Source organism: Vipera ursinii (genome assembly GCF_947247035.1).
Source record: "Vipera ursinii genome assembly, chromosome: 6".
Lineage (NCBI taxonomy): Eukaryota > Metazoa > Chordata > Lepidosauria > Squamata > Viperidae > Vipera > Vipera ursinii.
Genome location: NC_139515.1, coordinates 66,967,373 through 66,995,340, shown reverse-complemented (window position 1 = coordinate 66,995,340; position 27,968 = coordinate 66,967,373). Strand labels below are relative to the sequence as shown.

General features: G+C 36.6%; 1 protein-coding gene across 2 annotated transcripts; it reads left to right on the top strand.

The window, feature by feature from the left end:
• The first annotated feature begins 481 nt into the window (after positions 1-481).
• Positions 482-26,990, top strand: CRY1 (cryptochrome circadian regulator 1). Of its 2 annotated transcripts, none has more exons than XM_083366515.1 (13): positions 482-1,339; positions 11,879-11,987; positions 12,823-12,965; positions 14,264-14,448; positions 15,349-15,437; positions 17,372-17,512; positions 17,594-17,905; positions 18,769-18,920; positions 19,014-19,216; positions 19,812-19,919; positions 22,362-22,457; positions 23,780-23,854; positions 23,938-26,990. In XM_083366515.1, exons 1-13 carry the CDS (start codon positions 1,182-1,184, stop codon positions 24,039-24,041), a joined length of 1,875 nt encoding a protein of 624 aa, XP_083222641.1. In that variant the 5' UTR covers positions 482-1,181; the 3' UTR covers positions 24,042-26,990. The 2 variants fall into 2 exon arrangements, with proteins under 2 accessions (XP_083222641.1, XP_083222640.1); XM_083366514.1 differs by lacking the exon at positions 482-1,339 and adding an exon at positions 2,165-2,364.
• Positions 26,991-27,968: the final 978 nt, after the last annotated feature.

Here is a 27,968-nt window from a genome sequence, read left to right as displayed (position 1 = left end):
TCTCTTTTGGCTTCAATTGCCTAGTGCAGGGGTCGGCAACCTCGGCTCTTTTATGACTCGTGGACTTCAACTCCCAGAATTCCTGAGCCAGCATAGCTGGCTCAGGAATTCTGGGAGTTGAAGTCCACGAGTCATAAAAGAGCCGAGGTTGCCGACCCCTGGCCTAGTGCAACCTTGCAAGGGGGCATTCGCAGAATCCACGCGCCCCTATCCAGAAAGAAGCGCGGGAAAGGGAGGGGGAAGGGGAAAGAAAGCGGATCCGCAGTTTCCTCTGTAGGTTGGAGCTTCTTCGCACGTGCGTACTGTGCACGGATCCTTGCCGGATTCGTCTCGATGCCCCAATCAACTCGCTTCATAGAAACCTCCACGCAAGCCCCGTGTTCACACTCCCTCCCCCCTCTGAGGACAGAGGGCGTGGTTAGAGGAGCCACTCAGCCCCCGCCCCACCCCGCGCGCGCGCTCTTTGTCCTAGCTTTTTTTTTGCCAGCACGCGCTTTGCTTCTTTCAGAAGTGCGCCCACTTCCGCTCCCGCCTCTTCCTTCGGGCCGGGTCTTGCATAACGCCATGGCAACGTTGGAACTCGGCGAGACCCGCCACCGCACCCCCCACCAGACAAAAACACATTTGAGAAACGTGAGGCGGCGGCGATCACGTGGAGCCGGCGGCCAATGAGGAAAAGAGGGCGGGGCTCGGCTGTCCCGTCATTCAGCAGAGGTGCGTAGAGTCACAGGGCGAGCGGCGAGGAGAGAGAGAGAGAGAGGCGCTCGGGTTGCGGCGCGGCGCGGCGAGGAAGCGCTTGTGGGGAAAGGCCAGGAGGAGGAAGCCTGGCGACCGAGCCGCTCCCTCTCGTTGCCGCCGCGTTTACGAAACCTCGTGGGGCTCCTTCCCCAGCTGTGAGTGGGCGTGTGAGGCTGAGGAAAAAGGGGGTGATGCGTTTCCCGCTGGCGGCCATCTCCACCGAAGCCGCTGCTTCGACCGCCGCGGCCGCTGCCTCCACCGGGTCTTAAGAGACCGCGCTCGAGCGGAGGCTTCCGCCCTCGGCTCCTCTCGCCCCCGGGTTCACCGGAGAACGGGCCGTTACTGTAGCGGGATCCATCCCGACATGAGCCGCGAAGCCGACTTTACTCGTCACTGAACAGCCGGCGACGTTCTTTCCACCTGGCGAGCCAACCTTCTCAGAGATGGGAGTGAATTCGGTGCACTGGTTCCGCAAGGGGCTCCGACTCCACGACAACCCGGCGCTGAGGGAAGTCATCGAGGGGGCCGATACGGTGCGCTGCGTCTACATCCTGGACCCCTGGTTTGCGGGCTCCTCCAACGTGGGAATCAACCGGTGGAGGTGAGTGGGCGACGAGGCGGAGGCGACGGCTCCCTCGGACGGAGCGGCTCGCTTCTCGACCCCGTTGGAAGGCGAGGCGCATGCGCGCCGGCCTCTGTTATACAACCTCGGGTCTCCGCGGCCTCCTTAGGACTCGTTGCTGACGTCTCAACAACCTTCGGCAGGAAGGGAGGGGGGATGGCGACTCCCCCGCCTGCTTTCGGTGAAAACGGGCTTGAGGGGGGCTTATTTCCTTCTGAATTCAGCCCTGGTTTCCTAGGAAAGGCGTAAAAAGGTTACATAAACTGCAAAAGGCTAACCTGGTTTTTCCTTACGGCTTAGAACAGGGGTCTTCAAACTTGGCCCTTTTATGACTTGTGGACTTCAACTCCCAGAATTCCTCAGCCAGCAAAGCTGGCTGAGGAATTCTGGGAATTGAAGTCCACAAGTCATAAAAGGGCCAAGTTTGAAGACCCCTGGCTTAGAAGATTAATACCAAATCATCGGTGTTAGGTAGCTTGTGTTGGAGACGTTGAAAAGGTTTTGCATGCATCCAATGGCTCTGTGATCCTTTAGCTCATCCCAAATGGATGTTTATAATCACATTTCTTGAGACAATAGACCTGGCTAATATTTACCAAGCCCTCATGAGATGAAAATTGTGTAAGAGATGATTTTGATTTCCATATTGTTTTCCTTACGCTGTAAAAGACACTTAGTTGTTGCTTGGTTTTATTTTTTATCTTTATAATCTTTATTGTCATTTTTTACTGTAGGCACAATGGCACACATCAAAAATGAAATTTAGTTGCCCACTCTCAAAGTGAGACACATACATGACACACACCTAAAACATACTACAAACAGCATATGTATAGACCCACACCCCTACATATACATAACAATAAACTATTAAATATTGCCCATCTTGAATATATAACGGAAGGAAGAAGCCTGAGAGTTCACGAGGTTAATGCAGTATGGAATGAAACTATGGCTGAATCTGGATGTTCTGCTGCGGATACCACAAAGCCACCTCCCAGAAGGTAACAAGGAAAGCAGGTTGTGAACAGGATGAGTAGTGTCCCAGATAATCTTATGGACCCTGTTCAAACAACGCTTCTGTGCTATGTCCTGGATGGGAGGGAGGGAACTGCCAATGATCTTTTCGGCCGTCCTCACCACTCTGCACCGTCTTCCTGTCTGAAGCAGTGATGCTTCCAAACCAGACTGATGCTGTATGACAGGATGCTCTCAATCGTCCCCCTGTAGAAAATGGTCAGAACATGCTGTTGTCCCTACTTTTGCTTGCCATGCCCTGTAATGTTCCCAACTGGATCTTTTCCAGTCCCTTCCCAATGCTGACAGCAAAGAAACAATGACATATGCAATCCCTTCTGTTGCTATGCACTCACATGCATTTCAATTGGATGTTTCATAACCAGTATTGAGTTGATAGAATTTGTGAAAGATCTGCCCAAAATTCTGGAGTTAGAGTAGATGTAGAACATTCGATGTACCTGTTTGAGTGTAGTGTTTAATAGGAAGTATATTGAGTAAAAATACAAGCTTTTGTGAACTGCATCAAAATTAGATCAAGTGAAAGCTTCAAACGTGTATTCCTTAACACAAAGGCTCATGCCTTTCAACATTTGTTAGTTGGAAATAATGCTGCTAAACTTATTTTTAGCTGTTTGGTTCTGTTTTTTACTTTAAAAAGATGTAAAATTAGGAAATACATGCTGTGTTATAGATTTAATTTAGCACAGTGAGTGAACATACTCCTTTAGGTGTATGGAAAGCAAATATTCAGTAATAGCAGAAGTATAGAAGTATAGCTATTGTTCATCAGTAGAGCATCTCCTTTGCATGTACCAGTAGAAGTTTAATCCTTGCCAATCTCAGGAAAGTGTTATCTTAGAAAGCCATTCTCAGTATAGACAATTTTGCCAATCATGCAAGGCATCTTTTGAGGTATAGCAGATCAGGATATAACTGGTACAGTTTCAGAATATTTTAAAACATTCTAAAGCAAGGATCAAGGCATGAGTCATTTTCAGATATTTATTAAGGCTCAGTGGTTTTAGAATACCATATTTATAAAGTCTGAAAACACTTTTCTTTTTGTTTTGACCTAACAATGATCAGTGTTATAGGACTTGTATAATGGCAACAGCAGTAGTAGCCAGTAGGCAAGAAAAATAAAAAACAAGGCTATTTTCCATAACATGAATTGTGCAGCTTCTTGTGCAACTAACAGTAATTACCTGTTTGTAGTATCCAGAATTTTTTTCAGGCCTTTATAAATCCAGTGTTAAGCACTTAAATGTCATTTATTTGAAGTCTAGTCCTCCAAGGATTCTGAATTTTCCAGAAACAAGTAAGCATGGTAATAAATTCTGCTTGATCACTATAATTTGATTCTCAGCAGTTGATTCATTGTTGATTTAGCATTATATGCCGATAGTGTTCCTGGTTTGTAAGTTACAATGAATTGTGGATGGAATTGCCAGAGACCTCACTATTAGGGAGACCAAGAGAAAGAGATTGAACACGTGTCAATGGGTTGTTTTCATTGGTCATTCAATAGTCATTCACAGGTTAGTAAGAATTGTATCTTATTTTCCCTCAGCACCCTGCCATTGGCAATTGAAAGTATCCTGGAGAAAGAAGTAAATGAAAAGGAAATGGTTAGAATGTATAGAAAAATTCTGGGCATGATGAAGTGAGGTATATTGGAAACATTGTGATGTAAGATGTGCTGAAAATTCATATTAAACTTATGAATGAATTTCATTATAGCTGACCTACTGACATGCTGTGTATAATTGCTAGCCTGCTGTGACATATAGCAATCATTGACCTATTTTCATTATTTTCCTGTAGCATAGGTGATGATGTTCACATTGTGAAAACTTAGTACAGTATTCAGTCATTTTACTGTGACTCATTTTTTTCTGAATGGGCCTTATTTCTTTATTAACAAATTAAAAAAAATAAATTTGCAGCAAGTTACCTTCTTGAAGTCTGTGTTATATGTTCTGTTAAGGTTTTCTGTGACTTATGTAAAATGTCATATTTACTAAATACTCTATAAAGTATTGTTCTATTTTGATATAAAGACAGTTCTTCAGATACAATAAAATATCAATTATTTTATCTTATTGATATAAAGCAGAAATCATCAGTCCTACATATTTCAGAATTTGAAGAAATTGTTGACATGTGAGTCCGGCTAGTCACAAAAACAAGTTGCACAGGAAATTAAATACAAGGCAGAAATTTCATATAAGGAAAACTAGCTATTTTCTGTAACCAAAAATAGTAATTTTTCAAAAGTAAGAGTAATTATATTTTAGGAGTTGCACTAAAAATTTTTTCCAAGTGATGAGAAGATGTGTTGTTTTTAAGTGGTCTTGGGATAGTTGTGTGAAGTTCTGAAATTGCAATTTGTATGATTCACCAGGAAAATGTAAGTGGAAAATTGCAATCAGTTTTCACAATTGTGATAGAATCCTCCAGGGAGCACAAAATTACACTTCAATACTGCAGGTAGATTGAACCCTCAGTTTGCCTAGAAGTGATAAATAAATATTCATCTGTATTCATCAATATATTGTGCTCTTTTTTCTTAAGTTTATTGCATATTCATATATATTTGGTGTAGAATTAGGAATATCCTCACAACTAGCAATTTATTGAGGGTTATTCCTGTAAAATGTTAAATGTCCAATAAAAGAGCTTCTTCCTCAACACTCAATGGTTTTAGAAAAGGGTAAAATGAAATAAAGGTGAGGTACCCTTATGGAGAAATACACTCATGAGTATCTTATTTATACTTGATTTCTGGGGAGCTCAACTCTAAAAGAACTTGGGTAGCTGACTATTTTAAAACTATATAATGTAGAAGAAAATAAACTCATAGAAATAAAAATCAAAAGATCACAATGAGCTCTAAAATTTTAATGACAGGGACAAAGCCAGATCTGCAGAAATTTAGGGAACTTTTGCTTTTTCCTAGTGTGTCACGTTATTGGTTTGAAAGAAACCAGTAGTTGAATGATAGCACATGTGCTATATGTTGAGGGTTGGAAGAAGTTGATTGAAATAGTAATGCTTCCTGCTTAGACACAGAAAAGGTCAAGACAGTATTAGGATGCACAGTTCTCCTGGTGCTTAATTCAGTTACATATCTATGTCCTAAAGCAGAGTTCCCCAGCCCCAACCCCTTGGCCATGGCCCACTACCAGGCCTTGAGCCTTTTAGAACTGGGCTGCCGAAGTGGCAGGTGAGCGCGTGCCATCTCCTCCCCTCCCCCAGGTCCGCAAAGCCGAAAAGGATGGGGAACTCTGTCCTGAAGCATGTCACAAACTATATCTGTGTCATATAGCATCTGTGCATAGTAAGTACATACATATAAGTCAGATTTTGTTCTGGAAAGCTATGCTAAAAGAAAACCAGTGAAGATACTTTCTTTTGCATAGATTCCAGATGTATGGACCTCAAATTCCAGAAATCCACAGCCACCATTGTTTTCAGAATGTCAAAAATGAAAATTTTATCTTGAGGAACATGTCAGAAAGGAGCTTATGGACAATGTCACTTCCTGAGGGACTTTGACATCAAGGTTATTTTTGGAGGGAGGGGATATAACATTCAGGAGGGTTGACAAAGTCATTGCCATTAGCATCTTTCTCTCAGTGCTCTACTTTCTAAAGTCAAGATACAAATGCAAAAATGTTAATAATGAAAACCAAAATATGTAGAATGGCTTATTTAATTGTTGCTGATTCTGCTACTAGATTAATGTTTCCCTTAATATAGGTGTCTCATTAAATTAAAAAAAACTATGCTGCAAATAAATTTATTTGTGAAATATTATTGATATATTTTAGGATTTTTTTATTCTTTTAATTAAAACTAAAAGTTCTTTTTAAAAAATGTTCCATATTCAGCAATGGGGAATTTTGTTTTGCCTGGCACAGCTTGCAAAAATAAATTACACTGTTCACAAGTGTTTATAATACTTGCTAACTATATCCTGTAACTGTAAGCCGCCCTGAGTCTTCGGAGAAGGGCGGGATATAAATGTAATAAAAATAAAATAAAATAAATATCCCATGTTATAATGGAAAAGTGCTTTCTGTGGAGGAGTTGAGTTTCCTAGCTATAAAGTATTTTGACAAAGAAAAATGTGTATTGCTTTGATTCTGCTGCTGACTTAAAAACATCATGCAGGTGAAACATGGCCTTTCAAGAGCAGGATTAGAACCATACAAGTCTGGGTAGAATAGGTTTCAATTTAAGTTATTTATACAGAATAGGATTATTCTTGCTAAGATTGATATAAACCGGGAGGAAATTAACCTTTTATTCAATTATTTGAAAGTCAGTTATATATATGGTATATATTTTTCTTGTCCATATTTTCATAATTGAAAGTTATGTTACAACTTAGTTGATTTTAAGAATCAGACTTTAATAATTGATAACCAGCCCTAAGAATTTTGCTTGGAACAAAACTTTCTACATTCTGCACTTTTCTCCAATAAAAAAGATTTTTGTTTTATTGCATCTTGGCTTATTATAGTAAATTTAGGTCTGTAACCTACATTTAATCCGTTGATGTCCTTTTTGTGATCTTTGAAGTTAAAATAGGTGCATTTACCATTGATAATTGTGAAAATTTAGCAGTTTTATTCCCATTTTTGCTCTGTGAAAGGAGCCAAATTTTTCTTTCCACCATAGATTTTAGTGGGCCGAATATGTGTTTCTGATGGTCTGTACTAGCACACGGTAAATCTCTTGGACCTAAAATATTATCCAGCCCTAAGTTAGGTTGTCAGAGTAGAATTGTGTGAGAGAAGAGTTATTTAGGGATCCATGACCTTTTCTAGCCTAGATACGCTTTCAGAAGCCCAAATGTCCTGAGAGCTTTGAGAAGGTTTTGTTTTTAAAGGGATGCCTGAGTGGATGTTATGATGTTAAAACCACCATTAGTATGTATCTTCATAGACATCATAGACATCTTCTGTCTTTGTAGATATAAGAACTATGTTGCTTTTGATTACATGTTAGTGAGAATGGAGGAATATTGAATGGAAAAGCTCCTTAATACATTTGTGTCAATAGTACCAATAATTCATTTTACTGTATTATTTGGCATTTAAATTGCTTAAGCTTTAAAGATGCAGTTGTATGAAATACTGTAGAATAGTTTGGTAAGTTTTTATTTCCTTTCTAACAAATTGAGTTTGTTTAGAAGTGTAGCCTGATCTCTTCAAAACACTGTGGTGATGAACTTGAAATTCAAGTTATGAAACTGTGTTGTAGCATGATCTCTAAAGTAGGTCATTGTGACGGGAGTAGTCCAAACAGCCTGCTAGTTGCTAGAGCAACGGCCTATTTAAAAATTTTTCTTGTTGATTCATATTGAAGTAAGCCTTTAGAAATCATGTAACAAAACTGGATAAGAGAGACACACCAAAGGTAATAATAGCAAAAATTTATTAAACTGGCTGTCTTTACAAAGTTTAAGGGATTTGAGGGATGAAATGATATATCTTTATCTTATTACAGTAGATCAGACATGTCAAACACAAGGCCCGGGGGCCGGATCCGGCCCATGAAGTGCTTTCATGTGGCCCGCGAAGCCATCCTGAAAACAGTGAGGGAATGGCCCCCACTGCCTTGGCCCTGGCCCAGAGACCCTCCTTCTGCCAGAGACCCTCAGATCTGTCCCACTCCTGCCCAGGCCCCCATAGGCACCCTTGATGCGAAAGATGTAGAGCTGGCCACGCCCACCCAGTAGGTCATATGCACTCTAGCCACATCCACCCAGTAGGCCACACCCATCCTGGCCATACCCACCCGGCCCCTTGAGGGCAACCGCAATGCTGATGCGGCCCTCAATGAAATTAAGTTTGACACCCCTGCAGTAGATGATCTCTTTTCCCTATTTTGGCCATCATTATATTTTCAAATGAATGATGCTATTAACATCTTGAAATAATAAAGAGAAAACCAAGTTTGGACATTAAACTTTTTATAGTGCTTAAAATAAAAATTATGTAAAGAGTAAAGTGAGTTATTAGAGCAGAATCTTATATATCAATACATAGAGATTTCTTTTATTTTGATTAATATCTTATTAGCATCCTTCAATATTTTCCAGATGTGTTGTGCTGTTAAGATAAATTTTGTGTCCAACAGTTTATGTTGGACACATTGTAGTTTTCTGAAAAAAAAATTCAGAAAAAAGATTTACTATCCTCTGAACTTTTGAATTGCACCTTAGCTCAGGCAGAGAGATAATTAGGGCCAGTTGTGTATTATAGAGAGCTCTTTTGCTTCCTATCATCATAGTGAAGGCATAGCCACAGAAATTCTATTTGTTTAGAATAATTTTGTTAAATTTTACAAATACAAAGATAAAAGAAGTAATACAAACTTAAAAATATATAAAAAGTAAAGGAAAAGGAAAATTAATAGAAAAAAGAAAAAAAGAAAAAGATGCAGGCAGTCCTCAATTTGCAACCATTCATTTAGTGACGATTTGAAATTACTGAAAAATATGACTTATGACCATTTTTTGCACTTATGACTATTGCAGCATCCCCATGGTCAGGTGATCAAAATTCAGATGCTTGGACAACTGGCTCATATTTATTGCTGTGTCCCAGGGTCATTTGATCACCTTTTGAAACCTTCTGAGAAGTAAAGTCAATGGGGAAGCCAGATTCACTTAACAACTGTGTTCCTGACTTCCCTGCAGTGATTCACTTAACAACTGTGGCGAGTAAGGTCATGAAATGGGACAAAACTCACTTAACAACAGTCTTGCTTAGCAACAGAAATTTGGGGCTCAATTGTGGTAGTAAGTTGAGGACTACATGTATGTAAGAAATAACCAGTATACTTTATCTACTAGTTCAATTAAAAACCCTCTTCTTGCCATGTCTCACCCCTTATCAATAATGAAATTGCAAAAAGACATCATTTAGTTCTGATTAGCAAAGGTTTATTAAGAGCTACCAAAATTATTAACATATTTTAATCTTAATTAAAAACTTCAATTTTATAATCCAAACTTATTTGTCACTCTAAAAAAAGAAAAGAAAATCTCTCCACTTATAACAGATCTTTAAAGTCTCCTCATTCAGTTCTAGTAAAAAGGAAACTCTTTTAACAGCTACCAGAAACTACAAAATACATATTTTAACTTGATCAAACAGATTCACTTTATAAATCTTTTTAATTTTTAAAAGCTTGAGCTTTAATCCCATCAACATCAAGTAATGTCCCACAAGCTGATTTCGTATCATTTTCTGTCTCTTTGTCTCCTTTCAGAAATGGCTTGAGTACTGTAATTCCTCTTTTGTCTCTTCCTAGAAAGAGTTTCCTTGATTTCATGCATTCCTTTTGTAAATTCAAGATAAGAAGGCTTTCCAAGTCACTTTTCTGATTTATTATTTTATGTCCTCTTTCATTATTAATACTTCAATTGGTTTCATTTATAAATCCATTTTGGCATCGTTTACCATATCACTCTTATAGTCTGGCATTTTAAAATCCATTTTCAAAACAATAGCATCTTTTTCCATTTCAATTTTGTAATCCAGCATTTTTTAAATCTCTAAATCCACATTCAAATCAGTTTCAGTCTCTGTTTTATGCAATAAAATCTGTCCTTCTACATCCTTTGCATAGTATCTATCTTGTAAGTAACTTATTATAAGTAACTCATGAGTATATTGTTCCCAAACAGATTTAATATCTTTTATAGCCAAATATTGTTGCTTTTTTCCCTCTTTAAGAATAAACTTTTGTTCTCTCCTTCAGTATCCTTATCATCTATTTTCCAATCAACAAAACTTGGGGGTGGGGGAAGGGAATGGATTTCTTAACAATTAATTTTAAAGATCTCATATATTCTTTTATAAACCTCACAGGTAATATTTTTTCAAGCCCATCTAGCCCCTTAATTTTCCAAGATCCACATTCTAGTCCACCCTTTTGCTTTTTTCCAAAAAAGTAAAGATTTTCTTCTTAATCCTTACACTAACATTGGAGCTATTTAGGCTAATGACAACTGCAGAATTTACCAAATGTATAACTATAGATTCCTGTTGTAGATAATCAGCTTCTTAGATCTGTTTGGCAGTATCTTATAAAGGCATACTTTCATTCCTAGCTTAAATCCCTTGCAATTCATGAATGCCCAATAATCAGAGTATATTCTCAAGCTCAACGCTTCAGCAATAGCAGTGGCAGCCTTTGTTCATTTTCAGATGCATACTACAGTATTGGTTCACGAGAAATTAAGGTGGTATTCTTGGTACTGGACAAATAGTTTGTTCTTCCAACTACTTAGTCTGGGAGATAAATCAACAGAACTTTTTTTTCTATCACACAACTCACCTGGAGCTTGACCAAGGATGTCTCCATGATCAGATGGAAATTCCTTGTAGGGATTTCAGAGTCTCTGAAATTTGTATGCCACCAAATCACATTGCTGCCTCCAAGACCTAATATTCTACTTAATTTTCTTGAACGGAGTCATGTAAATAATAGTAAAGTCATAGCAAAAGGGAAGCTATTCACAGATGTCAATTCACTTTATCTGGCCACTGGGCCATATTTTTCTGACATATCAGAAAATTTTTCATCGCCTCAGTAAAGTCAGTATCATATTATGCAGCCCCCCCCCCCGAATTGAATTTGCCTTGTGTGCATGTATGCAGTCATGCACATATTTGATACTCAGGAGCAGCTTACAAAGTTCTTCATGAATTGGAAAAAAAGGAATAGCTGCTTTACTAGGGATGCTTTATACTACTGATTTGTACAGTTCTAGTAAACAACCTGTTGCTGAGATGGGGCAGAGGTGGTGGTTAAAGAAGATCAGCAGCACAGGACAGAAGGGAGTATTTAACATTTTAAGAGACTGCTGTTGCCTTTTTCCTTAAAGATTTTGTTTACATGATAGCCAGTGTTTGCTATGTGTAACCCTTTAGAATCAGTATTTTTGTACAATAGCAGTTTCATAGGCAGTCACTTTAAAATAGTGGAACTTCTATGAGTGCAACTGTAGAATGTTTGAAAAACAAGTTGAATCAGCGTAAACACCAAAATACTATGAATAGGGAGCACATTATTTTAGGGACAGGATGAAGAAGAGAAGAGAAACAAAGGACTCTTTCTATGCATAGGTGGAGCCTAATACAGATTCATGGTACAGTATCAGTATCCAATAAAAAATTTCCAATTAACATTTATTTTTAAGAGGAAACAGAATTATAATTCTATATTGTGTGTAACGTACATTGACCCGAAATACTTGGAATAGCTGTACATCATTATCAAAGTTTGCACACTCTTTCAAAGCTGTAGTCCTCTATTTATATAATAGCAACGTTATTACATCATCTGTGACAGTGTCTCTAAAGATTTCTGAATATACTATGGATTATGATTGTTTATAACTCTTTCTTCACAAATCTTGCCTTTGCAGCAAACCTTTTTAAAAAACATACTTCCTTCATGTCATCTTCCTTACAGATTTCTCCTTCAGTGTCTTGAGGACTTGGATGCCAACTTACGAAAATTAAACTCTCGTTTATTTGTGATTAGAGGACAGCCTGCAGATGTATTTCCTAGGCTTTTCAAGGTAAATTTGGATTATTTGAAGATGACTTGAAGCAAATGCAAAAGTGTTCACAAGATTCTGGAATATATGTTCAGTGAGATAATTGCCAAACTGAGGTTTAGGTGAATAGAAAAAACTTTCAGGATTTTTGGTTTTCAACTTACTTGAATACTGTGATTATACTTAAAAAGTAACCTGTGTAATATTTATTGGGCATAATTTGGCCAAGATTAGCATCACAACATTGAGAATTAAAAATAAAAACCTAGTCAAATTGCTTACTTTTTACCGTAATTTTGTATCTTACTTTTTCATATTATAATGATTAGATATATTAGATATAAACATTTACCATCTGTAAATTGCATTGATGCGACCATTTGTAAAGATGAAGCAAAAAGTGAACTTACAATACCTTGTTGTTATAATACGTATTCATACAATGCATACAATCTAGTTTTATGAATATGGACATTTTAAGAGGGAAATAATAAAAATATAGTTTGGAATCTCAAGGGGATCCTATATTGATTCAGAATTATGAATGGTAAAGTCTATTCAGTGCTAGGAAAGGGGCTAAACTTCTCTAAGGGTTATTAAATTACATTTTAATGTAATATTCATTTTATAGGGTTCAGTTCTGTTATATTTGAAAAAGGAGGGCTAAGGTCTGCTCCAGCTTGCTTAAAACCTTCTGTAGCAGAATTCTTGGCTTGTACATGGAGAATATTTTTTTCTGCATTTGCTGTTGAAAACAGCCATTTGCATTCAGTTATGTTAGTATTTTTATTCCTTCTTATTCCTTGACCTGGGACAATTGCAGTTTTGAAAATCACATTATTATTTGAAATTATAGGAATGGAATATTTCAAAACTTTCTATTGAATATGACTCTGAACCATTTGGAAAAGAGAGAGATGCAGCAATTAAGAAATTGGCCACTGAAGCAGGGCTGGAAGTCATTGTACGAATATCGCATACCTTATATGACTTAGACAAGTAAGTTACCAATTTCTTAGGTGTAAAAGGGAAAAATAATGTTTTATGTAGTATGAATAGATACTGATAGAGGATATAAAATAATTCTGAGTGAACATTTTTTATTACAGCATTTTCTGTAATATATCAATTCTTAAAATTATTTAGTAGCATAATGGATGTTTCGATGCCAATCAAATTTGGCAGTTTAATTTAAGCACTGTGAAACATTTATATTTACATATGAAACTTGTATACTGCTGATTTCAACAAATTGACTCATGGCAGTTTACAGTAGAAAACATAAAACAGCCATGATAAAGAGAAATAAATCATCCATGGTAACAGGATTCAGACAAACACAATATTAAAATGGTCAGGATAGCTTTAAAAATGAAATATTTTAAACATTGGAGATGTGAAACCATAGCAGAAAAATTGATATTTGTGGGATAGGGAAAATCTCTATGGAAAAACTGTCTTTAATTGTTTCTTGACTGGCAAGCATGAAGTCAGTAGAGAAGCTGTTTCAGAGAACTGGCACTGTAACAGGAAAGCAACACCTCTTGGTAACAGCCAACCAAATTAGGGTATCAGCAGCAGCTTATTTCAGTGCAATCTTGCTGTTCAGGGCAATTCTAACTGGATAATGTAGTCCTGGATAAATCTAGCCGGATATGCATGCAGCACGTGCTTGCAGTATCTTAAAGCAAAAATGTATTTTCCTGGGATAGAGGTTCAGCTTGTCTGTCCTTCCTTCCTTGGACCTATTTGCCAACAATCCATTAGAAAGTACCTGGATTTACCTTTTTAAAGCCCTATATTTTTTTGGGGGGGGGGGTAAAAAACATGGAGTAGAAATAGACTGCATCTCTTCATTTTGACAATGTCATGAGAAGGACGTGAGCTACATGTAATTCACAGGACATAGATTAACCATAGTATTCACCACAGTATTTATACACAGAGAATATAGAAAATTATACTCAACTGCTTTTGTAGTATTTGAATGCTGGTCTGAAACTTTGTTTCTTTTAGTAATTACTTTGTAACCAATTGTTAAGTAACCTTTCTAGTGATCTGTCCATTCATTTGCTGAATAACCAAATTATCATTGATCATTTTATTAATTAGTGTATTAAGATTATTGGATTTGTTATATTAGTTCTGCCCCTTAGCCTTTTCTATATTTCTAACTGTATTCACAATATGAAGTAAATGTCATAACATAATATAGGTAATAAATGTACTGTAGAGTTGCATAATGAATTTACAGTGTTTCTAAAAGTATAAACTGGCATTAAATTCTTTGTATGTAGAATTATAGAATTAAATGGAGGCCAGCCGCCTCTTACTTATAAGAGATTCCAAACTCTGATAAGTAGAATGGAACCATTGGAGATGCCTGTAGAAACTATCACTGCAGAAGTCATGTCAAAATGTACCACCCCAGTTTCTGACGATCATGATGAGAAATATGGTGTTCCATCACTTGAAGAACTAGGTAATCCAAGATATATTATCCTCATTCCTTGACCATTATTAAAAATTGTGTCTTCTAATATGTGGTCATAAGTAGGAAACTCTGCTTAGTTTGCTTATACAAGGTAGTAAGATCTAATACAAGGATCTGAATGATAGTACAGGTATTCTCAACTTATGACCACAATTGAGTCCCAAATTTCTGTTGCTAAGCAAAACAGTTGTTAAAGTGAATTTTGCCCCGTTTTACAACCTTTCTTGCCACAGTTAGGTGAATCACTACAGTTGTTAGTAATGTGGTTAAGTGAATCTGGCTTCCCAATTGACTGCTTGTCAAAAGGTTGCAAAAGGTGATCACATGATCCTAGGACATTGCAACTGTCATAAATACATGCCAGTTGCCTAGTGTCTGGATATTGATCACGTCACCACAAGGATGCTGGAACATTCCTAAGTATAAAAAATGATCATAAGTCACTTTTGACAGTGCCATTGTAACTTTGAACAGTCACTGAATGGTTGTAAGTTGAGGACTACCTGTAACTTGTCATTTAAAATGTTGCTTAAAACTATAAGAAACTGATTCTGTCTAATTTATTAATCCATGCTTCTTCATAGGCAGTATTCTAGAATATGTATGTAACTTAAAATTCAGTAGTTTCCAAATAACCAGGTAATGTAGTTCATTGAAAATATTTGCTTTATTTTGAGGGGGAAAAGAGCATGTTCCTGGTTGTTACTTGCTCCTAAATTGGGTGTTGATAACTCACCAAGGATTTATAATTTATATAATACAACATATTTCAGTTTTGATAATATGTGTAACAATAGTTTAACATACTAAGGTTTTATAACTTATACAGACTGTAGCTTGACTAATAATATTTGACTAATATATTTTATTTTGGTTTCTGTACTATAGGTTTTGATACAGATGGGTTGCCTTCCGCTGTTTGGCCAGGGGGAGAAACAGAAGCACTCACGAGACTGGAAAGACATTTGGAAAGAAAGGTACATTATTCACCTTTGTCATGTACCAACTATAAGGGTAATCCTTGACTGATTATTACAGTTGAGACCAGAATATCAGTCATAAATTACTCCGGTTGTTAAGTGAGATGTCCACATGACCACTTCGCTGAACAACTACAATCCTGGTACTCATAGTTGCAGTCATTAAGCAGAGCACGACAGTTCCTTGATGGGGGAGGCTATGAGCTGATTATGTGTGTCCTGCAATACAATACAAAGTCATAGACACCCCAGCCCAGCCTTGCAGTGTGGCACTCGTCAGCAGAACTGCCAGGCCTAGGCCTGAAGTAGAGCTGCCAGCCAGCTGCCACTGCTCCAGGCCTTGACTTCAGCCCTAGCACCACCACTGACAATAGAGGCTCTGAGGCCGCTTCAGGAAAAAAAAGTCTTGGTGTGACCAGGAGCTGTATTGGATAAGCTCTGTGGGCCTCTCAACATCAGGAAAAAACTGTCTGAAGGTAAGTGGCGTGTGACAGATTCTTGGAAGTGCTGGGCGATGGGAGCAATTGTGCTGTTTTCCAAGGCTTGCACATCTTAGAAATCAATGCGAAGGAGCATTTCTGAGTGGCAGCAGTGATGGCCGCTGGCTAAGATTACTAAAGGCCCCAGGCCTATACTTCAGTCCCGGGCCAGCATTGTGGCTGAGTGCTGCTGTGCAGGATGGCCCAGATGCACGGGGTTATAGGCAGGCACTGCCAAGTGCCCAAATTTTTATCATGTGACCAGAGAGGTACTTCAGTATTTATAATTTTGGGTACAGGTCATAACTCCTTTTGTTCAGTGCCATAATTTCAGACATTGAACAAATTATCATTAAGCGAGAACTATGTAGTTCATTATTTCAGACAGGAAGGTGGTGCAGAGAGTAGTGAGGATGGCTGAAAAGATCATTGGCAGTTCCCTCTCTCCCATCCAGGACATAGCACAGAAGCGTTGTTTGAACAGGGTCCATAAGATTATCTGGGACACTACTCATCCTCTTCACAACCTGTTTTTCTTGTTACCTTCTGGGAGGTACGGAGGCTTCGTGGTATCCGCAGCAGAACATTCAGATTCAGCCATAGTTTCATTCCATAAAGCATTAACCTTGTGAACTCTCAGGCTTCCTCTTTCCGTTATATATTCAAGATGGACAGTATTTAATATTTTATTGTTATGTATATGTAGGGGTTTGGGTCTATACATAAGTTGTAGGTAGTATGTTTTGGGGTGTTATGTATGTGTCTCACTTTGAGAGTGGGCAACTAAATTTCATTTTTGATGAGTGCCATTGTGCCCACAGTAAAAAATGACAATAAAGATTATCTTATCTTATTTTATGGAGACATGAAAAAATTGAGCCAGAGTGCTAGTAAAACAAACATGAAGAGTGCTATCTTCTATGGGCTTGTTGTCAGGTATTGAAATACTATAATTTTTTATTGAGAAATAATTCTGAATGCTTTAATATTTGATAAGCTATAATTTTACATATCAGTATACAGTTAAAATTTTTATACTGTATAGACCCCTGCAATTCCATCTATCTATCCTTTGTAGCCCTTGAGCTTTTAAATCGGCATAGAGTATCAAACAGAAAATTTGGGACATAGACCCTTTGAAGACACAAAAGATCTACTTCACACTGTAGAATGAACATTGCTATAACAATTTTATTTCAGTAAAGTAGTTTTTTAGTCTTGTGTTCAAATGCTGGAGAAATAAAGTGCTGCAATGTAAATTTATTAAACATTTCAATATAGGATAAATAGACTTCATGTGTAAATGAGTTTAAAATGTTATGCATAAGTAATTCTCAGATTTTGAGATGCTGATATATAGCTGTTGCCAGGTTAGTTTTTTAAAATGCTGTTAAGAAACACATATCAACAAATAATAAGTATAAATACCCCTTTCTTTTTTTTCTTTTTAAGGCCTGGGTAGCAAACTTTGAACGCCCTCGAATGAATGCAAATTCCCTTCTTGCAAGTCCAACAGGACTTAGTCCTTATCTACGTTTTGGCTGTTTATCTTGCCGTCTATTTTACTTCAAATTAACAGATTTGTATAAAAAGGTATGAATTGACTAGATTTATCAGAAGGTATTTAAGATGTATTAAAAAAGTGAGTTTTTAATCACATCTTATGATTTACAGGTGAAGAAGAACAGCTCTCCTCCTCTTTCCCTCTATGGCCAATTGTTGTGGCGTGAATTCTTTTACACGGCAGCAACTAACAATCCACGTTTTGATAAAATGGAAGGCAATCCCATATGTGTGCAGATTCCATGGGACAAAAATCCTGAGGCTTTGGCCAAGTGGGCAGAGGGTCGGACAGGATTCCCTTGGATTGATGCTATTATGACCCAGCTGCGTCAGGAAGGCTGGATCCATCATCTTGCCAGACATGCTGTGGCGTGCTTCTTAACTCGAGGTGATCTGTGGATTAGCTGGGAGGAAGGAGTGAAGGTACAATAATCTTTTAATTAACACATTTTGGTATTGTCCTTAAGATTTGATATTCAAGTTTGTTTCTAAATAATGTTAAGAAAAGTTTGCATTACATAGCTAGTTTGTGGTTGATTCTTCTGCAGAACGTGAGGCATGTAAATCCTTTTTATTATTAAAGTCTTGACATATTTGCTTCTTTAATCAAAAGGAAAAAAGCCTACCATCCTTTATTTGCAGTTCTGTAACCAAGACTCTTAGACTGAGTTGTGAGACAATAAAGTTTTGGAGTTTGCTGCAAGTGTAGTTAATGCAGAACTAGTGGGGTAAATGCATATAACTGCTATCAACAGCAGTAAATGTTAGATAATATAAAATAATTTAGCTAAGTAGCAACACCTAGTGGTGAGTCAATACTTTATGCATTATAATGTGCATTCAGAATATTTCCTCGTTTTCTCTAATCTGTCCCACACTCAACTTTCTTTAACATGTTAAAACATGTATGATAGTGTTCAATAGAATACATATAGGCTGATCTTGAGGATTAGATTGTCCTGTAGTATTGTGACTGATTGCTCATTCTAGTGGTTTTAAATATTATGTTTCCAGCAGTATATTTGCATTATCTGTTTTTATAAATATGTGAGCTTCCTTGAGTCTTTTCTGCAGATAAATGGGTTGTCTGCTGACTTAGCACATTTCAAAAGTGGGCTGTATAGAGTATGTATTTCTCCTCAACTTTCTTCTCATATGATTAGACATGGATATTTTAAAAACCAGCATGCCAGCAAATTGCTACTTGAAACTGTATTCCCAGAGGGGGAAAAATAAATACAGGGTTACATTAATTCAGTGGTTTGGGGTTGTTTTCTTTTTAATAGGTATTTGAAGAATTGCTTCTTGATGCAGACTGGAGCGTGAATGCAGGCAGTTGGATGTGGCTGTCTTGTAGCTCATTTTTCCAGCAATTTTTCCATTGTTACTGTCCTGTGGGTTTTGGCAGGAGAACTGATCCTAACGGGGACTATATCAGGTAAAGAACCATTATCAGTTTAAAATGCAACTTTATATTGGATTATTATGATAAATCATAAAAATGATAGAAAGTTTCTTTTTTTTATTTAAGACGGTATCTACCTATACTCAGAGGTTTTCCTGCAAAGTATATATATGATCCTTGGAATGCCCCTGAGGGAGTCCAGAAAGCTGCAAAATGTATAATAGGAATAAATTATCCAAAACCAATGGTAAATCATGCTGAAACAAGTCGATTGAATATTGAAAGGATGAAACAAATCTACCAACAGTTATCCCGATACAGAGGATTGGGTATGATGGAAAGCTTTGATTTTACTTTTTAGGATTTTTGGCCTGAAAGTCTTAATTGCTGAAATCCTGGTATAATATTTATAATTGGCTGACTGAGGAATGAGAAGTTATTTCTTTTGCACTTTTCTCTAATTTCATCTTTTTTAAAGTTGTAACTTTTAACGTTAATGAAGGGCTAATATATTAATTAAGATCACATAAGCTCTGGTCCTTTCAGGGTCAGAACATTGCAAAAAAGAAAAAAAGCATTGGCTTTTAATTTTAGAAACACAGTTAACTGTTATTTAGGGAGAATTTTCTGTATTTTCATGTTAAGGATCAGTTTATTATTAATATTTTTAATTACTACTTGGAGGATAGTTGTCTTCATTGTTCTGAGTGACAGTTCCAACTTCATTGATATTGAATTTAAAATACTGTCTGTATTGGCATGGGATTGATTCTTTAAAAATAATGCTGTAATTCTTATTGAGAAAATCTAGTCCTGTTTTGGTTGAAATGCAAAGATATGCATTTGAAAAGGGGGCCAGAAACACAGAGAAGCCCTCAAAAGCCTGTACTTACTTTTGAGGCCGCTGCATTTTATTTTGATTAGGCCTCCTTGCTTCAGTGCCTTCTAATGGAAATGGAAACGGAAATGGAAATGGTGGCCTAATGGTATATTCTCCAAGTGAAAATCTCCCTGGTTGTGTTGGTACAAATGGTAAGTTACTCCAATGTTAGAAAAACTAAGAAGCATAAATAACAATCTGTCTACCAACATTATAATAAGCCAAAGTTTCTGAAGCCAAAGTTTTAATGCTATATAATACTTAGAGCATTTCAATTATGGAAAGATTTATAATTAAGCACATTAAATTAATCAAATTAGAATATCTACACACAGCTGTACTGGAGTAAAATGCTGAGGAATAGTTATTGTAGGGCAGTTTCAGTACATTTCTTTAGCTTGACACACAAATTACCAAAGAATGAGGGATTCAGAATGATACTACCTCTTTTTTTCTTGGCACAGTGTCCATTTTTGCTAGGCCTTTAATTATAGGGAACTAGTACACAGATATTAATCCTAGCTGGTCTATTCTTTGGACACACAGTTAGGCACCAGATTGAATTGAACTGGCAAAACATTTATTTGGTGTGCTTCAGGCACAATTCCCTAACTTCTCTGATATCTTTGGCTATTATTTCTGCCTCTTTCTTCCTCCGGAATATACTGTATAACATATAAATCTCTAAAGTAATATGTAATGCATATATAAGCATGAATCCTTAAAAAAGAAAAAAAAGTGAAGGTGTATACGGGGAGCCCTCAACTTACAACCACAATTGAGCCCAAACTTTCTGTTGCTGAGACATCTGTTAAGTAAGTTTTGCCCCGATTTTATAACACTTGCATAGTTGTTAAGTGAATCACTACAGTCATTAAGTTGGGGACACAGTTGTTAAGTGAATCTGGCTTCCCCATTGACTCTGTTGCCAGAAGTTTGCAAAAGGTAATCACATGATCCCAGGACAATGCAACCATCATAAATGTGAATCAGTTGTGAAACATCTGCATTTTGATCACCTGGCAATGGGGATGCTGCAAGCAATGGTTGTGAGTGAAAACCAGTCATATGTCACTTTCTCCATGCTGTTAGTAACTTTGAACAGTCACTAAATGAACTGTTGTTAATTGAGGACTACCTGTATTTCATTCTGCATCATACAAAATGCATATTGTTGATGATAACATAATCTTTCTCAACTGGAAAGAAGTTTAAATTTTATTGTATATTTTGGCTTGTAGGCCCTTTGGAGTTTTACAAAATAGCTGCAAAAAAGAGTCTTGTCCATCCATGTAATGACTACCATGAGGATATAATATTTATTGGAATGCTACCTGTCATCTGCTCTAGATATCTCCTCTCCTTTTCCTCTCCCCTCCCTCCCCTCTCCTTTCCTCAGTATTCCTCTACTCAATATCCCCAAATGACACAATTTTTACAGCCATGTGAAAAAGTTAATACACCCATATTGTTTTTTCTTTTCCAACCTATGTGAACATATCAATATTTTCATTCAAACACTATATAAAGGTAATGTAATTGATCAAAAACATTTATAAAAAGTTGACTTTGCAATCATGTATTTAACATCAAATTAATTGATACGCCATTTCCTTCTGTGGAAAAAGTAGGTACATCCTTGGTTCTAATATCTAATATTTTCCCCTTTGGCAGAAATGTCAAGTAGGCTTTGTTATAACTGTTTACCAGTCTCTACTTTGCCTGGAACATTTTTTCCCATTTATCCATGCAGAATTTTTTCAGCTGTGCGTTGTTGGAAGGGTTTAATGCATGGACAGCCCATTTCAGATTACCCCACAGCATCTTGATATGATTTAGATCCAGGCTCTGATTTGGCCATTCTAAAACCTGCCTACCCACCTTTTTTCCCTTGGTGAATTTACTGGAATGTTTAGTGACATTGTCATATTCATTCATTCATTCACTCATTGATTCATTCAATGTATTTGCCAGCTGTCTTGCCATGGGACTGCTCTAAATGGCTTACAACAATAAAAAGGAAGAAATAAAAAGTGTAAACAGAAATAAAATAATAGAACAATAAAATAAAATGAAAAAGAACCCAATAAGAATACATCAATATGATGACAAAAAGATGGATGGGTGAAAAACAGAGAGATGAATCTGCTGGGTTGGGCCAGACAATCTGGCAGTTGTTTGAAATCTTCTTCACTTGTAGATAATATTCTGGACAGTGGATTGATGTCCAAATGATTGGCAATCTTCTAAAATCCCTTCCCAGATTCATAGGCATCTTAAATCATCTTTATGCAGACCTCAGGGAGCTCTTTCAATCCAGGCATTGTGATGCCACCAGCCAGCTAAATATGTGATAACATGGGTGATCCTCTCTAACAATATGGTAAACATTTGCATCTGATCTGGTACAACTGTTTTTAATTTTAGGTATTTGAGGTAGTGATAAAAGTAGGGGTATACTTACTTTTCCCACATGTGAAATTTGCATTTAGATTTATTTATATTATACAAATATAAACTCTGCATGATATTAAATATATCCCTTTTATGTAATTCTTATTTTGGAAAACAAATATAGGTTTGCTTTCTTTCAGGCACTCAAATGGGAACCAGTGAAGGACATACAGGGAATGTTCAAGCATGTACCCTTGGAGAAACTCATACAGGAACAAGTGGAATTCACCAGCAAGGTGGGATAACTCAAAACTGCATTCACTATTCCTTCACCCTTAAATAATAAAGTGTGATGCTCAAATCCCTTTGTCAAATCAAGATATACTGATTTCAGTTATGTAGTTTCTGCATAAGCATGTTTAAGGATAGTGAGTGAAAATAGGAATTGCTCTGGGGAAACCATTATATTACTAGCATAGACTAAGCAGCTAATATACCTAAAACAGTAAAGTTCAACTGATATGAAAGGAAGTGAGGTAGGCTTGACAATTACTGTTTACTATGCAGACTTCTAATGCAGAGCTCCTCAGTCTTTCTGGATTGGTGGCCTGGAGGGAAAGGGAGGAGCAGGGAAAGGTGTGCATGCATCCACAAATGGGCGCACACACACCGTAGGCACCCATGCGCTAGAGGACAACACGCACCTGTGGGGGTGCTGGCACAGTGCCAGTAGCCACTAATGCACGCGCAAGTGAGCCACTAGCACCCACACACAGGCACAAAGGCCTCTAGTGCCCACGTGATGCTGCTGCTGGTGCTATTGCTCCCGTGCATGCGCAAATGGTCCCACTAGCACCCACGCGGCAGCACTAGCATGAGTGGGAGGTGCACGTGCACGCACTTGCCAGCCATTCCTGCGGCCCAGTGGCCAGGCCGCACCCTTGGTACCAGATTGCGGACTATAGGTTGGAGACCCCCTACTCTAATAGACTCTGAATGAAGGAGTGATGGAAGAACTAGTTAGGCAGTTTTATTTATTTATTTAATAACAGCTCTTCATTGTTTTTATGGTAGCCAAGAGTAATGTTTACCAGGTAACTGAATCATTCAAAGAGATACTTGCTTTAAGATGCAGAAATAGTATCTAAATAGTATGCTTAGGACACTGTGATTTTTATATCTAGGATTTGCTTATTTTCTGTAGAGCATATGTTATAAATCAAATAAAAACTAAGCTTAAGAATACAAAGTGGCAACCTTTGCTTTCTAACAATCTTAAATAAAGATACAGAATGGGGCGTTATTAAGCAAGGAAACCAAAACAAGAAATTGTAGTGAATATCTTAGAGGTGCCCTCTCAGATACTTTTTGCTTTATTTTGTACTTGTGATTAGGGATAAGGTTAGATTTCACATTCAAAGATATCATAATTTGAGAATGTTATTTGTTTGTGATGGAAAATGTGACCTAATAAATTCAGTACAATATTTCAAACTGTGACAGAAAAATTAGTAATACTTAAATATTACTTATTAATACTTATTAAAACTATAACAAAATAATTTAATGTTGCTTTCTAAATACTTTTGTTCCGAAATTAATGCACTTTTTTTAATAGGTTACTCTCAAGGGAACAGTGGAATTTTACATTATGCTCATGGGGACAGTAAAAAAACACACTTAGTGCAACAAGGTATGATTTCTGTGCATTTATGATTTTGAGTTAAGTAAAAGTCAAAGACAACATTAAAGTACATGTTTGTCTTCAATTTTTAGGAAGAACATCATTTAGCATTGGAGGGTGTACTGGGAAGCGGCCAAATCCAGAAGAAGGAATTCAAAGTATTGGTCGAAAAGTCCAACGACAGAGCAGTAATTAATGATTGACTGCATTCTAGTCTCACAAAGAGAAACTAAGTGTGCCTGCTGCATTTTTGGGAGCATAGCTTTCTTGGAAGAAGTGGACCAAACACTATTGCATCCTATTTGACGGTGGCCAAGAACTCCTGTCATTAGTTTTATACTTCTAGCAGTCATATAATCTTATCCTGAGTGTGACCTGTATTGTCATTTACACCTAGTTTCTATTTTTCCATTAAATTGTGAATTTAATGTGTGTGTTTTTTCTTTAAATTTGCTGAGAGATAAAAAAACATTCACTTGAAACTCACTAGTTTTTTGTGTAACATCTTGGGTAATGGGCAGTATTTATTTTTTCTTGAAATTATTTGTTAATTTTTATGTATTCCCAATTTATTTTTATAGTGGGAAGTTTTCAAAAATTATTTCATCTGTTGTAATTTTCTACAGATGACACTTTCCCCTAAGATTTTATAGTCTAAGCAGTTTAATATTTTCCATTTTTTTATTCATTTTCCCCCTTTTTCTTAAGATAGACTATTCTAGATGCATTCAGGCTAATATATATGTAGCACATAGATTTAGCTATGCAACTTGGAATATTTTTCTCTTAGAATTTTTAAATTCTTGCATTGCTTCTTAGGTGCATCAGCAGCAGATTTACCAATCAGTTTAGAATAATTAGCCATGCATATTCCCAAACACATTTTGGTCAGAAAAAGCTTAGGCTATTCCTTCTTTCTTGAAGCTTGGGAAGGCATGCGATTCCTAAAGCATTTTGAACTAATAGTATCTTAGAAAAGATGAAGAGCTTAGACTGTTGAACAGTTTCATCTTTATATTTTGGATAAATGTCAAGAAAAGTTAATAAAATATTTATTGTTCAGGGTTTTTTTTTTTACCATCTGACACACAATGATGGAGTAACCTATTTTCTAGGTCCTCAGCATGATTCAGGTGCAAGATATATCTTGACGTCCACCAAGCATGCTACCTTTTTTATTAAGATGGGGTGGAAAGCTAGCATGTTGAAGAACATCACCTTCAGGCATAATTTCTGACTCTGCTTGATATACAAAGGCATTCTTCACCAATAAAATAATAGATGGCTACAATACAATGCATTCCCCCTACCCTGCAAATTTCATTGCCTTTGCAGTAAGAAGGGCATAAATGGGGGGAGATAGGGACAGTTAAAGTGCCCCTGCAGTTGAGTACAAGTGAACCTAAATTTTGATTATGTAACTTGGGGAGGGGGACACTGCAAAAGCTGTAATTTCAGTACAGGTCTTATCTCCCTTTGCTCAGTGCTGTAATAACTTTCAACGGTCACTGAATGAATTGTTGTAAGTTGAGGATTACCTGTAATACAGCATGAACCAAATATTAATGATTTAATATGAATCGGACTTCACTGATCAACGCTTCTTTTACAAATTCAGTTTCTTTCTTTACTCCCCATTATCCAGTCAATAGCATCCACTTGTCTGTTGCTATTTCAGTTTTTTCTTTACGGTGGATGTGCTTAATCTTTGGTTTCTGTATTTGAAATATATTAGTATTTGCATTTTTAACCCCTAAAGGTTAATTTTTTTGGTTGCTGCAAACATATAGACCTTAAAGTTTAGTTGTGGAAATTAATTTCGTACAGCATTGCAAGAAACCAGTAAATTTTAAGTTGAAAGTTCAAGTGATTCAAGTACTTCAGGTACTTTAATGTACTTGAAGTACATTAAAGTCATTTGAAAAAGAGTATTTTTCTTATTTATATTTTTTTCCTGCGCTCAGCTTTCATAGCAAATATTCAGCTGCAGTCTTATACACACTTACATATATGTAAATGCAGTTAAACTTGTAGGTTTATGTGTAAAACATACATAGAACTATGATATTTTTTAATTCGCGTGATTGTGTATGGGTTCCTTTTCATTCTTGCCTTTGTTTCCATTTAACATTCTGTTGACAAGTGTTAGCTGCTTACCGAAATCCCTGTATCTAGTTCCTATTTTCTGCTTCTTTTTGTCTTCCAGTTTCCCCATGCCCCCAGCCACCTTTGGATTTTTCAGTGTTAAAAGACACTATGTTTTGGAGTCTTCTAGCATCTTACAATCCACTTTTACCATCTGCCAGTCAGGTATTCCAAAGAGAGTTTGTATTTTTAGTTAAAGGTATATACACTTTGCTAAGCATAGCAACTAGTTTCAGTACTAATTAGCAAAATTTATTAAAAGGTTTCTTGAATTATTTTCTAATGGGTTGATTTATTCTTGCCTCTATAGTATTGATAAAAGGGAAGGACCCACACCCTAAATTTCATTTTTTGTGAGAGTGCTTGTATTAAAATATGCATTTTTATACATTTATTTTCACACATTCTGAATGGTTCTAAACAAGTATGAATTTTTGGACTGAATGGTTTCTAACTGATCTTTCTATGGTTTTTAAAATTTTAAATGACACTAAGGAAAAAAAATAGAGATTTGTAAATAAAACAGTTGACAATGAGTTCAGTTGCAATGTAAATACAAGCATTCATGAAAAGTGATATTCATCTATTTTTGATATTTCATGTATGGCCTTCATAAATTCCATGGATGGATAGAAAATAGAACATGTCTGAACTACAATGTTGGTTTTTTCCACATTTTTTTAAAAAACTTGGAACAGAATTTTTGACCACTTCATGCTCCAGGCTCTTACTTTTCAAATGTCTTCTTATTTTCCAATGTATAAAATATACTAAAGATTTTACTTTTTGAAAACCATCTGTATATAAACCCTTTCTGCCAATATTTTTGTTAAAAGTACAAAATTGTCATGAAATGTGCTCCATCCTTGTGTTTCCCACTGCCTTTGTGAAATCAGTGAGGATGCTCTGATTAATAATAAAAAGTATATATACAGATTATTTCATCTATACCCCAATTTTGGAGAATAAATTCATTGTCTTAATTGTTTTTATAAAATGAGCCCTTGTACAATGAATTTCTTTACAGCTTTTGTTATTTTAAAAAAAGCTGAAAGTTTTAAGCGGTGATTATGATTTGAATTTTCCATCATGGAAAAGAAGTACAGAGCACAACACTCAGGAAAAGAACCCATCTTTATTGCAACAGTGGTGCCTGCTTTACAAGAAAGATGGATACTGAACAATGGGAAGGCAAAGATTTATACAGGCTGCGAGGCAAGAAATCCTATGGATCTGATTTGCTGCCCAGTTTGGGGAAGGTCCTTGTCTTTGTACCTGGGCTATTTCTGTTGTTAGGAAGAGTGGCCCTTTCACAAATAGCAGCAGAGCTGGGGAAGTTTAACTCATCTATTGAGGTACAATGTTGAGATAATCAGGCTGATGGATTCTCATCTTGTACAAATGTTTGTAAGTGTAAAGAGTCTTGCACTCTGAACAAAGCTGTTTCAAGCTTGCAGTACGCTGTAAACCACCCATTGACTGCAGATGTGTTATTTTGGAAAAGACATGGGAGTATTTCAAAAGTAAAGCATTTCAATTTATTCTAAGTATTATAAAAGAAGGAACTTGCTGACAACTATTTGACCTATAGGTGGTGTTCTCTTTTTCTGTTACACTTTTCCTTAAAATAGCCTAAATATTTGAAAATAGCATACATGGAGAAAATGGTAATCAATGCATTAATTTATCCTTTTGCAATTCTACATTCTTCTGACAGAAGACTTATAATTTTACAGTTAACGACATGTAATCAAGTAGTTACTTTTGTTGTGACAGTAAACTTTTATCTGCTTAAATCTCAAATTTATGCTTCCATCATTAATTGTAATTTTGGATTATGCTGAATTATTTGGATTTAGTGATAGTGAGCAATCATATAAAAAGTACTAAAATGCTTTTAAAATCATATAAATGATGAGTTCAGCAACTGCTCATGTATGCTATGTTACCTGGCATTTGTGTAAATTCATAATTCAAC

Coding starts and splice junctions, on each gene's coding strand:
- CRY1 (XM_083366514.1), top strand. CDS start 2,189: ATGTATAGACCCACACCCCTACATATACATAACAATAAACTATTAAAT. Junction 15,438..17,371: donor AAAGACATTTGGAAAGAAAG/GTACATTATTCA, acceptor TTTCTTTTTAAG/GCCTGGGTAGCAAACTTTGA. Junction 23,855..23,937: donor AACACACTTAGTGCAACAAG/GTATGATTTCTG, acceptor TTCAATTTTTAG/GAAGAACATCATTTAGCATT.